Here is a 12,553-nt window from a genome sequence, read left to right as displayed (position 1 = left end):
CTTGGGGTGGAATGGCCATGTGGGGTATGACCAATGTACTGCATGCATGGGTTTCTAGAAAACAATTGGGATAGGAAAGATGTGAGAGCATACTTTATTTGTTTATTCCACCATTTAGCTTCTCTTTAATTCTTTGCACAAAGATAAATTGCTTTAAGTGTGATACCAAATTTTATTTAGTTTTCTGAACTCTGGGGATCATCTCTAAAATGAAAAAAGAATATCAATATTAAATATAGAACCAAAGATTTAAAAATATTTCAGCCATGCAATACATTGCTGCTGGAGTAAGTCTGCTGTGCTATTCCAGCCCCAGTGAATAGTTAATGCCTTGAACGACTCCTATTACCACAGGTTGCCAGGCCACCAGATATCGAAGCCAATCCAGGATTTGTCCATACAAAAAATGGGTGCGTTCCCAGCTGAGTCTGTGTTAAGGAGGTTGTTCTGTATACAGCCAAGTAACAGAAATAGTCATAAACATCATTTGAAAATATAGTAAGCAATGTAATAAATGGTTGTTTCCTTTCTTGTTAATTCTGTGTGCTCAATTAAAAGCCCTTCCTGTGCTGGCATGGTGTTGTGTGCAGACCCAGCTGCTAAGACGGCTGAGGCAGGAGGATTGCTTGAGCCTAGGAGTTTGGGGCCAGCTTGGGCAAAACAGTGAGAGAGAGAGAGAGAGAGAGAAAATGAATGAGAGAGAGAGAGAGAGAAAGAGAAAGAAAAAGAGAAAGCAAGAAAGCCCTCACATGATTTTTTTTTTTTTTTGGTAACAGGGATTGAACTCAGGGGCACTCAACCACTGAGCCACATCCCAGCCCTATTTTGTATTTTATTAAGAGACATTTATTGAGTTGCTTACTATCTCACCATTGCAGAGGCTGGCTTTGAACTCGAGATCCTCCTGCCTCAGCCTCCAGAGCTACTGGGATTACAGGTGTGTGTCACCGCACCTGGTTTTTCACATGATGTTTTTAGCATTATGTTTATCATTTTTATTTACACCATACTCACTTTCTGAAAACAAATTGAAACTATTTAAAACAAAATCCCAAACTATAAAACAAGGATAGAAGGCAAGGGTACATCCTAAATGAAGGAGGCAGAGGGAGTGACCACATTGGAAAGTGAGCAAAAGCAGCTTTCCTGCAGCCGGCACATCAGAGGGAACTTACATATTAAAAAGGAAAACCCTGGTTCACGGGCAAGACATTCCTTTTTCTGGAATCTGGTAACTTCTGCTAAGGGACCTTAACTTAACGCATAGTGACTCTGATAGCAGTTTTACGAACAAAGGGCAGCTCTTTCACAAGTAGCTTTTCCTTATACTGAGTCTCAAAAAAAAAAAGAGTACACGTGATATTTAGCACTTCATTCTCTTCAGACTATATAAAGAAATGATTCGCTGAACCATCCTTTGGTATTTAAACTATCATCTAAGGTTACATTTGTGAGCCTATTATCATTGATTTAATTAATTAATTAATTAATTGGGTACTGGGGATTGGACTCAGGGGCATTTGACCACGGAGCCACATCCCCAGCCCTATTTTGTATTTTATTTAGAGACAGGGTCTCACTGAATTGCTTAGCACCTCACTTTTGCTGAGGCTGGCTTTGAACTCATAATCCTCCTGCCTCAGCCTCCAAAGCCACTGGGATGACAGGTGTGTGTCACCCGCCCAGCTATTATCACTAATTTTATAACAAAGGTTTATGTCTTACAGTTTTACAAGTTATGAATCAGAAGCTATACTGGACTCCATCTCCTCCTGTTAGCAGGGAAATTCAGGACAGTGGATGGAAAAGAAGGAGGAGGTAGTTGTGAGCCACCAGCCTTGAGTTGGGAGCAGGCTGGAGGCCAGGCCTGTGAAGGATCAGGTGGCTGTTGAGGCTGGGCTCTGTTGCCACAGCATGGCCTGAGACCCAAAGGCCCACGGACACTGCCTGCTGTTCTAAGGCCCCACGTGGATGTCTCCACCTGCTTTGCCATGTGCTCTGCTGTCAGCAGCCCCCAGGAGACCACACATTCAGGGCTGCTGGGGAGAGAGGAGGCCGGAGCAAGGAGGCTGCTTCCTTAACCTGCAAGGTTTAGGTGTTTCTTAGCAAGTGTGTCTTGTGGGAAGAGAGTATGTGGCAGGGCCATGCCAGCACTCACTGCCCTTCTGTATACAGTGGTGGGGGGCATGCCATGAGCTGGTCAAGGCTGTGAGTCTTGTTTCCTCTCAATCTCATCATCACCAGGATCTAGCCTAAGAGATCAGGCATGCTGCAGAATCTAAAAAGCTAAAATCCAGGGTGGGGAGAAGCCTACTCATTTCTGATAATAATCAAATTTGGTACACCCTAAAAATATTCCTCTATATTTTAATTCACACGTGGGGCTTTTAAATTTTCCAATTTATCTATCAGTCCCTGCACCCACCTATTCAGTCTAACCATTTAAATATCAATCCATCTATCTATTCATCCACCTATCTGGATTACTTTTCCATGTAATCTACTTATCTTTCACATGGTCTCATCTGATTTCTGCTAAATCCCTTGATGTGGAAAATATGAAACACAAAGAGTGGAACACTGGGGGCATTCCATTTTCTAACCAGAATAATATAGGCACAGACAAGAAAAGAGATTTTAAATGTTGTGAAATAGATTGCTAGAGAGAACAGAAACTTTTGCTGTTAACTATGCAAAGATAATAAATGTTTAGATGGAAGAGCACATCCCCAAAAACATTTAAGGTAAGGGTATCACACTTTTTAAAAGGATACGGGTTACTGATCATCCTCTTCAAATCAACCTTCTCTTTGCAGTAAGGGCAGGTCTGCTTCTTACCAACAATACACCAACCTCGGATGCAGAATTCGTGAAAGCTGAAGCATCTTGTTAGGGAAGCTTCTGGATAGTCAGTGGCAATGTCTGGCTCAGGGTGACATGGACATCATCCACCTTTAGAGGCCAGCATGGCTGTCAGTCATGGCTGGACTGTGCACATCCCGTTGGCAGGGCTTCTCTAAGACAATGGTAACACCAAGGACAGAGAGCTTGACCTGGGAGCCGCATTAGCTTTCTGACCTGAGGAATCTACTTAGCTTCTTGGCCTGACTTGTTCTTCCCTCACTTGGGTCTGGTAAGAGTCTGATAAAGGATGTGAGGAAGCTTTTGTCTTACATGAGCCTATTTTGTTTCACTACCTTCTTTATTTTTTCCGTTTCTCGTGCGTTCACCACAATTCTCCTTTTTGTGCATTACTTCTATGCACTCAGCCTCGTCTTAGACACTTTGGCAAGTTTAAATTATTTGTGATCATAAACTTACAGATATATCACGCCCCCCCCCCCTGCTTGTTTGGTGCCAGGGATGAACCCAGGGCCTCACACATGCTAAGCATATGCTCTACCACCGAGCCACACCACCCCATTTCTAAACTTACAGACCTTTTTATTGACTTCTTAAGTTTTTTCCTCAACTTTCTTCTTATTACTGATAAGGAGTCAATTATTTTTAATTGAATATAAGCTCAAAAAGCTGAACTTCTCAAACTCTAGCCATTTACAAATTCATTTGTGTACATCACCCTTTTCAGAAAGTCAGACGCTTTGCCCCTAAAGCTGAGAGTGAATCCCATGATTTTGCACACCACCAGGGACTTATTCCAATGTATCGTGACTTTCTGTGTACATACATGTCTCCCTTAGGCCACACCTTACCTGTGGGACTATGATTCACTCAGCTGTGTCCCCAGCACCTTAAGCAGGTGCCCAAGAAATACTGTTTGAGTGAATATATGAATGGATCATTCAAAACCAATTATTTTTGGAAAAAAGCATTTCTAGGTTCCCTAATATTGCAGATTTGGGCAAAATGATTAACTATAGTGAGATCATCTTATTGATTTATTTACTTCCTAAAATCGCTGTTCCCGGTGTGACTTTCAGGGCCAAGATTACATAGTCTTCTGACCAGCCTGCCATGCTCCCATGTTAACAGCAATGATGTAGATGGTCCCTCCTTAACAAGTGGAGGACCACGGAGGAGTAACCCCGTGAAGGCCATGTCCACAATTCCTCAATACTAGATCTCTATGCAACTCAGAGTTTCCACTACTTTATGTTCTTGGAATTGGGGACATTTTTTTTCCCAATATGCTTGGATTAACAAAGTGCTGTATTACAACAAAGATTTTAAATCAAAATCCTTATAGCTCTCCGTTTAAAAGGGATGGAGTAAAGGTTTCATCTTTCAGATGGGTATGGAGTTCAGGGGTCATAGAGCCAGTACCAAAATGTCCATCTCTTCTTAACATGTTCTTTCTTTCATCTTCAAAATCTTCATCCTGAAAAACCTGCACATTGACAGAACTGACCTGGAGCAATACTCAGATAATCCCTGCTTGTTAATATGACTCATGGTGGCCCGCTCCTCACTAATATGACTCATGCTAAAATATGCCATTAAAAATACTCCCTGCAAGCAAATTTAAAGGTGACTACATTTAGATCACATATACATACACGTACCACCATCTCTAAGGGCTTTTTAAGGTGGAAAGAGAAAATATTTCCACTTGCAAATGGAATAAGGGGCTGTGTTCCAACATTTGAAAAGTAAATCATATTTAAAACTAAGGCCAGACTTGGAAAATTTTGACTTAGACTGATAGTTTTTTTGGAAAAGTATCATACTGAAAAACCACTATAGAATGCCATATGGGATATCTTTTGTGTTTCTTCCCTTAAAATTTTAAGGCTTACATGTTGGAGAAAAGGCTCCTATTACACATTTGAGATGCATTTGGACCAGTTTTTGATTCTATTCTCAGAATTGAATAAGTGGAAACTGTCCAGGTTAAACAGAACTGAATCACGGGCCCTGCACTTCGAAGGCATTAGGTATTACTGACTGAAATAGGCGGGTGTCAGCGGTACACGACAGCTGGTATAACCATTTCATAATGCCAGAGCTTTGATTTGGCTGGGTATACAGAGATAATGTTATAAAATTGATACTGTATTATAAAATAAATATAAATTATGCTTTTTTTATTTAGGAACAAATTAAAGTATGGACTGTTGGCCAACCCCAACACAACTTGGATATCCATAGTTACATGCTTGGACGGCCCATGCTTTGTTCATGATTCTTGATGCCAGCATTTTTCAATCTACTGAGGCCCTTATCAGGGGTGCCTGGAGTTCCCAATAATGCTAGCTTCCAGGTCTGGCTTGTCTGATACCTCCCACATCAAGATGCCTCAGTCAATAGAGAGTTGCTGGAGGAAAAACCCACAGACAGAGGAGCCAAATGATTAAAGAACAAGAAGTCACATATTGGGCCTTCCTTTTGTCATTTAAGGTGTTCTGCTGCTTGTGGCACTATTATTTTTAACACTTCTTCCAAAAAAGCTGATAAAAGGGTTTGGTTTTCTCCCTTGGCCACCCACTATGATTCCTTTTTCTACAAGGGGGCTCCTAGGATTTTCTCTAGGCAAAAGCACACTTTAGATTTTTTGGCCCACCAAGATTTGGACACCAGGCTGGGCGTGATGGCACATGCCTCTAATCCCAGTGGCTCAGGAGGCTGAGGCAGGAGGATTGCAAGTTCAAAGCCAGCCCCAGCTACTGAGCAAGGCCCTAGGTAACTGAGTGAGACCCTGTCTCAAAACAAACAAAAATAAAAAAGGGCTGGGGATGTGGCTCAGTGGATAAGCAACCCTGGGTTCAATCCCTGGTTGAAAAAAAAAAAAAAGACTCAGACATCAGCTCCTCCTGAATAGTCTTGAGTTCTTCCCTCCACTTGACACTTCACTGTTCTGTTTTGGTTTTGGTTCTGGGGATGGAACCCGGGGCCTCATGCATGCTGATCACGTGCTCTATGCCTAAACTCCACCTCCAGCCCCCTACTTTTACTCTTTCTCTCACCCTTAATCTCCTTCTTTCCCTAGGCTTTCTTAGTTATGTGCTCACTTGGGGTTTCTACCAGCTTCCGCAGGCAACATCCTGCTCAGGTGCTGCAGCCTTTCTGGCCACGTGGCACTAAGAGTCCTCTTTAAAAAGAAAATTACTGGCTAGGCACGGTGATGCACATCTGTAATCCAAGTGACTCAGGAGGCTGAGGCAGTATTACAAGTTTAAGGCCAACTTAGTGAGACCTTGTTTCAAATAAAAATAAAAGGGCTAGGGATATAGCTCAGTGGTAAGCACCCTGGCTTCAATCCCTTGTACTGCCACCAAAAAGAAAAAGGGACATTACTGGAGTTCATTTTAATTGGCAGCTCATTATTCAGCAAAGATTATCAGAAAGTCTCCAAAGACTGGGCTGGAGGACAAAGGTCTGGGACTTGGAGATGGAAGAGGAGATGGGGACAGGAGGAGGAAAGGGAGGGAAGACAGAAGCCCGAGGAAGGAGGAAGGCCGCGGGTTCCCAGGGAAGGATACACGTGATTACACGACAGCTGGTAGGTGTTTTCAATGAGCCCCTCTTCATCGAGCTCCACGATGATCCTCTGTCCACAGACGGCACAGATGTCGTCAGCCAAGCTCCTTGTGGGCATCCCGCTGACGCTGTAGAACTGTTAGGGGAAAAAACAGAGCGCTGCTGGACAGGAGAGCAGCCGCCACTGACCGCAGGGCAGCCACGGCCAGGTGCCGGACAGGCAGCCCTTGGTGCATGGAGTCTTCATTGCTTCTCAGTTGGGTGACAAATTGACATCTTTTCCTGTGGGGCCCATGCTGCAAAGGAGTTACGAGATACAACCCTGAATCCCAGGTGGACCCAATGCGCATCACCACCTGTAAACCACCCTTTGAACCTCAGTATTTAGGAATCCCTTGAAATGAATCGCTTTTATCCAGGGCGGTAGTTCAGAATCATAAGGGAAGCTTTGGGTTTATCCTTCATTTGGCCCTTCTCTTTATTCTCCTGGAGATTCTGTTTCAGAGATCTGCAGAAAATCCTGGCATCTTTTATCCCCCCTCCTTAATTCCCATGTTCTGGTTGGGGAGCACACAGACTAATCACCACAATTCTAACTTGGGATACTGCGTCTTCTGTGGATGAGAAGTGGTTCTCAGCATTAGTGGCACATTAGAGTTCCTAGGAAATACTTTTTTTTTTTTAAATAAGATATTTATTTTATAATAGGTTTTTTTTTTAAAGAGATCAACACAGACATAGCACAGACTACCCATGTGCCACACACCCCATTTCCTCTATTACAATTACTGATTCATTTTAATGTTTATGGGGACTGTCGGTCAGAAACCTGCAGGAAAGGCTAGTAGGCTGGAGACCCTGGGAAGAGTTGGTGCTGCTGTTGAGGCAGGATCCCTTCTTCTCTAGGAAGCCTCAGGTTTTGCTTTTTTCGGCCTTTAATTGATTAGATGAGGTCCACCCACATTACCACGGGTAAACCTCCTTCACTTACAGTCAGCTGATTATAGAAGTTAATCATATGCATGACATACCTTCATAGCAATATCTAGACCAGAGCTTAACAGACAACTGGGCACCACAGCCTCGGTAAATGGACACAAAGTTGAACCATCACAACCTCCATCAGCAGCGTCAGTTATGTGGAACTATTCCTCATGGACTTATCTATTCTCCATCTATTTATTTATTTGATCATTTATTTACATGAATATGGTCATATATAGCTGTTTATTTTATACTTGGCTTTGTTATGCTTTGGATCCAGAACGTCCCCCCGCCCCAGAGCTCATGTGTTCAAAGCTTAGTTCCCAATGCAGCAATGTTTACAGGTGGGGCTTTCAGGAAATAATTGGATCATGAGGGCTCTAGCCTCATTAGGTTCTAGTCAGTGTATTAATCCATTCAATGGATGTTTTCATCAGTTTTTTTGAGTCACTCTGACCAAAATACCTGATGAGAACAATTTAGATGACAAAAAGTTTGAGACTCTTGGCTTGAGAGGTTCAGTCCACGGTCAGCTGACTTCATAGCTTTGGGCCCGAGATGTGGCAAAACACCAGGGTAGAGAAGTGTCTGGACGAAAGTGGCTTAGCACAAGGTAACAGGAAGAAGTGGGGGGAAGGAGACGGAGAGAACCTCTGATCACCAGGGACAAAATATAAACCGCAAAGTCACACCCCCAGTGACCTACTTCCTCCAGCCACAACCTACCTACCCACAGTTAATCATCAGTGGACTGATCCACAGATTAGGTTACAGCTCTCTTAATCTAATCATTTAACCTCTGAAAATTCTTGCATTGTCTCACGTATCTTCTGGGGGATGACTGACATCTAAACCATAACAATGGATTAAAAATTTGCATGCACTCCTGGGCAGTGGTGGAAACTGCAGGCAGGATGGGCATACTTAGAGGAAGTCAGTCGGCACGCCGTTGGGGATTATAGCTTGTCTGTGGTCCCTTCCCCGCCTGCTCTGATGCCATTGGCTGAGCAGCTTTCTTCCACCACACTGTTCCATCATAGTAACTGCCTAACCTCGGGCCCAAAGCCATGGAGCCAGCTGGCCATGGACTGAGACTTCTGAGACCATGAGCTAGAATACACTTTTCCTCCTTTAAGTTGTTTTATGAGGTATTTTTTTCACAGTGACGAAGAGAGGACGGATAGTGTTATAACCTAGTACTGCTACTGTTTTGTTGCCCAACTTCCAGCTCTGGCTACTGGGAGCTCTTCTGGTTTGCTTCTGTGGTTCTTTGACATCTCCATCCTTGTGGGTTTTTTTTCTTTTTTCTTTTTTTTCCTAGTCTTGGTTTTAGGATGGCCTTACTTTCAAGTCCTCCAGGATGCTCCAGGCTCTTGTTCACATAGAGAATGAAGTCATTGTTCAGATCTATATTCCTTGTTCAGATCTTTAATGAAGTCATTTCTCCAAGAAGCCCTGGTTCCTTTTATTGCAGAATGGTACCAGAAACCAACCCCTGGGTCCTAGGTGTGCCACTGGAGTGTCATTGCTTCTAGGACCTCTTAACTGACAGAGCAAGGAAATGTGTCTTGTGAACCAAGCTGTGCATGTACCCAGACCTGAAAATGTTTCTGTATGTATTCATCTGCACCTGTATTAAGCTAATCAGGAGTTCATACTAATATCTCTTATTCATCCTAATTTATTCCTGCACAGATCATTCTAACCTCTTCTCTTTGCTTGGCAGGGATCTCTCATTGAGACAGTGAGAAACCTAGCTTCCATTATCAGCCATCCACTTACAGGTTCCGTTTCAGAGTACATGAATAGTGGTATCAAAATTGTAATCCATAGTCTGAGAGCAATGACTTTATCAACTATAACATAATGCCTTTTGCTTTTAGTCTTACAATCTCTATGCATTTCAGCTACTTGGGTAACACATTCTGCTCCGCACTTTTTATTTTTTTCAAATACATTTAGATTCTTTTGTCACAGTCTACCTTCTACCCTGGGTTTTTCTGACCTCTGCTATAATTTTTAAAATTTTCATGCATAAAGGGTCATCTTTTCTGTGACATAGTTTTATGGGTTTTGAAAAATGCAGAGTGTCATGTATCCACCATTCCAGCATCAAACAGAGGTTTTCCACTACTATAAAACCTTCCCTGTGCTTCACCTATTAAACCCTACTCCTTCCCTAAGGCCCTGGCAACCATTGATGTGTTCAGCAGTGCTATAGTTGTGCCTTTTCCAAAATGTTGTATAAACAGAATCATACAGCATGGAGCCTTTTTGGACAGGCTCCTCTCCCTCAGCCATATGCATTTAAAATTCACTCCCATTTTTGGATGGCTTAATAGTCAGTTCATTCCTTTTTCTAAGGAGTCTTTTAAAACAAAGCAGATGCATTGGCATCACTCCCAGAGATTCTGGCTTAATTGATCTGTTGTGGGCTCAGGCACTGGTATGGGAAGAGCGATCGCTCCCCCTTAGCTTCTTCCTTACTTAGTCCCAAGCACCCCCCCCTCCCAAATTAGTCCAAATCATTGGTGGCTGTGCCAATGGCTTGGGACAGTGGTTTTTATAGATTTGGTAAGTGGAATGAAGATGACAGAGGATGACAAGATGTTGATGACCAGAGATGTGAGATCAGGTGAGAACTCTACAGAAAGTTGGTGCTTAAGTCCTTGGTTATCTCACCCAGTGAAGTCTCTTCTCGGTCCACTGGAGAACAGAGCACATACAACCCTTCTCTTCCTTTCCTGTTCATAAACAAGCACAAGAGGCTTTGGGAATTGTCATAGGAGTGTGACTTGTGATTTTTTTGTTGGAAAAGAGAGTGAAGATGCTCCTCCTGTGCTCACCTTGAACCTTATAAGAAATGCACTTGTCCCACAGATAACACTTGGCAGAGGAATTCCAAGGGTCATGAATTGTACCACAGAAGTTGGGTTGCAGGCTCTGGAGGAGAGTATAATAGAGCCCTTGGTGGAGTGGAAGGACAAATGGGGTGAAGATGATATCAAGGTCATGTCCATTTAGGTTCTGCCCTACAAATGGAAAGAAGTCCACTCTTGTTATGTACACTAATTTTTCCATTTCATATCTGGCTGTGTACCCAGAGGCATGTAGACAGGATGTGGAATACCTGAAACCTGGAGCCCTTTGTTTGTAAGTGTTTAGAGATGTGCATATGCCAGACACAGATGAATGTTCCTAAGATTTGAGTCTGGAATCCATCTAACTAGAAAGTATATCCATTCTGAATTTCAATTTTCAGAAAGTTTGGGGGGGAAAAAGGAACCACAACTATTTGAGATTTAAAACACTTCTAGTCACCAATTACAATATACAGTCAGAACACATTTAGCACATTTTTCTATCTTCTCATTCTTCAGTTGCTGTGTAATGATAAGCAATCTTTATGATAAGTATTGCCCTACATTATTGTTGAGTATGAAGTGTTTTATGTAGTATCAAATGTGAATTATTTTTCAATGATGGGGATCAAATCCAGAACCTTATGCTTGCTAGGCAAGTTCCTCAAATGAGATTTTTATTTGCATTAGGCAGCATTTTTTGTTTTTTTCAGATAGATACAGGGTTTTTTTTTCTTTAATTTTTTATGGTTGATTTTTTTTTTTTTTTTTTGGTACCAGGGATTGAACCCAAGGTTGCTTAACCACTGAACCTCATCCCTAGCCCTTCTTTTATTTTGAGAAAAGGTCTCAGTAAGTCCTTAGGGCCTCACTATGTTGCTGGGACTGGTCTCAAATTTGCAACCCTCCTGCCTCAGCCTCCCAAGTTGCAGGAAATACAACTGCACCTGGAAGGTTGATCTTTTATGAATCCTTTAAACATTGCCATCTATAGTACGTGAGGTATGATGACTCAAAGAGTCAGCATATTTTAGAAGATGTCTTATTCCCCAACCATTCTATATAAAAAATGTACTTTCTTATTAAATTTTTTTTATAAAATATACTTTCAAATTAATCAAAAAAGATTTTTTTTTTGGATGCAAGGAGAATCCAGGGAACAATGAGGTTGGAATATTCAAAATAGAACCAAAGGAAATGATGCAAATATGTAAGATGAGACCATTTCTCCTTGTGTCATAAATGGTTTCAAACAATGAAAGCAATACTTACCCCTATAGTAGAAGCCATGTAATCTGAGCAGATCTCCGCAAAGTCTCTCCCCATTACCCCATAGTAGAGGCCATAGAACAAGGACACAATGCCAAAATCCATGGAATCTCTAGCCTTGATTCTATTGAAAACAGTAAAAGGGAATAATGAAGTGGCCTTGGGGGAACAGAGGAAAAGCTGGAGCTTGGAAAAGATCTCCTGCCACAGTCTGTAAAAAAGAGCCCTGTGGATATGTACTTTTTCACTTATTTATTTAGTTCTTTTTTTTAAATAGGAAACATTTTTAAATTCTCTAAATTTCTTTCCAACTGTACCACCCAGCGTCAATGGACAAAGGAATTCTTGAGTAGTCCCCTTTATTCCCAGGTGATATGTTCTAAGATCACCAGTAGATGCATGAGATCTGGCTAGTACTGAACTATATACACACTATTTTTCCCCACACACAGACTTAAGATAAAGTTTGATCTATAATCAGGCACAGTAAGAAGTTAACAACAAATGATAGAGTAACTGAAACAATCTACTATAATAAAAGTTTGTGCTTTGAGGCCATTATTAAATAAAAGAAGGATTACTTGAACACAAGCACAGTGATATCATGACAGATGATGATCCGGTAACTAACTGAGTTAACTGCTAAGCGACTAAGGAAGGTAGCACATATAGCATGGGTATACTACCCAAAGGGGTGATTTACATCCTGAGTGGGATAGAGTGGGACGGTACAAGATTTCATCAGGCTACTTAGGACAGTGTACAATTTAAAAATTATTTATTTTGGGAATTTTCCATTTAATATTTAGGATTATGGTAGACTGTAGGTAACTGAAACCAAAGAAGGTGAAACCACAGGTCAAGGGATACTGCTAGAGTCTTTAAATGTGTCTTAGGTTTTCAGTGCTTAGATAAGTCCATTCTAACCAGGAGTCTCAAGGTGGGTTGAATATAGAAACATCTCCATGTCTAGCCACACCCCAGCTCAATTACATCAGAAT

General features: G+C 41.8%; 1 protein-coding gene across 1 annotated transcript in view; it reads right to left on the bottom strand.

Annotated features, from left to right (window-relative positions):
- Positions 1 to 248: 248 nt before the first annotated feature.
- The window catches only part of Rnf175 (ring finger protein 175), a 49,318-nt gene continuing 37,013 nt past the window's right edge, over positions 249 to 12,553 (bottom strand). The window contains exons 6-9 of the mRNA XM_071614028.1: positions 11,556 to 11,676; positions 6,441 to 6,574; positions 2,775 to 2,876; positions 249 to 422 (exon numbers count right to left, since the gene is read on the bottom strand). Coding sequence (XP_071470129.1) covers positions 302 to 422; positions 2,775 to 2,876; positions 6,441 to 6,574; positions 11,556 to 11,676 — 478 coding nt within the window. The 3' untranslated portion in view covers positions 249 to 301. The remainder of the gene's footprint in view (positions 423 to 2,774; positions 2,877 to 6,440; positions 6,575 to 11,555; positions 11,677 to 12,553) is intronic.

The sequence above is a fragment of the Marmota flaviventris genome, chromosome 7, assembly GCF_047511675.1.
Source record: "Marmota flaviventris isolate mMarFla1 chromosome 7, mMarFla1.hap1, whole genome shotgun sequence".
NCBI classification, from domain to species: domain Eukaryota; kingdom Metazoa; phylum Chordata; class Mammalia; order Rodentia; family Sciuridae; genus Marmota; species Marmota flaviventris.
The sequence above is the reverse complement of the archived record's forward strand: the minus strand, read 5'-3'. Positions and strand labels throughout refer to the sequence as shown.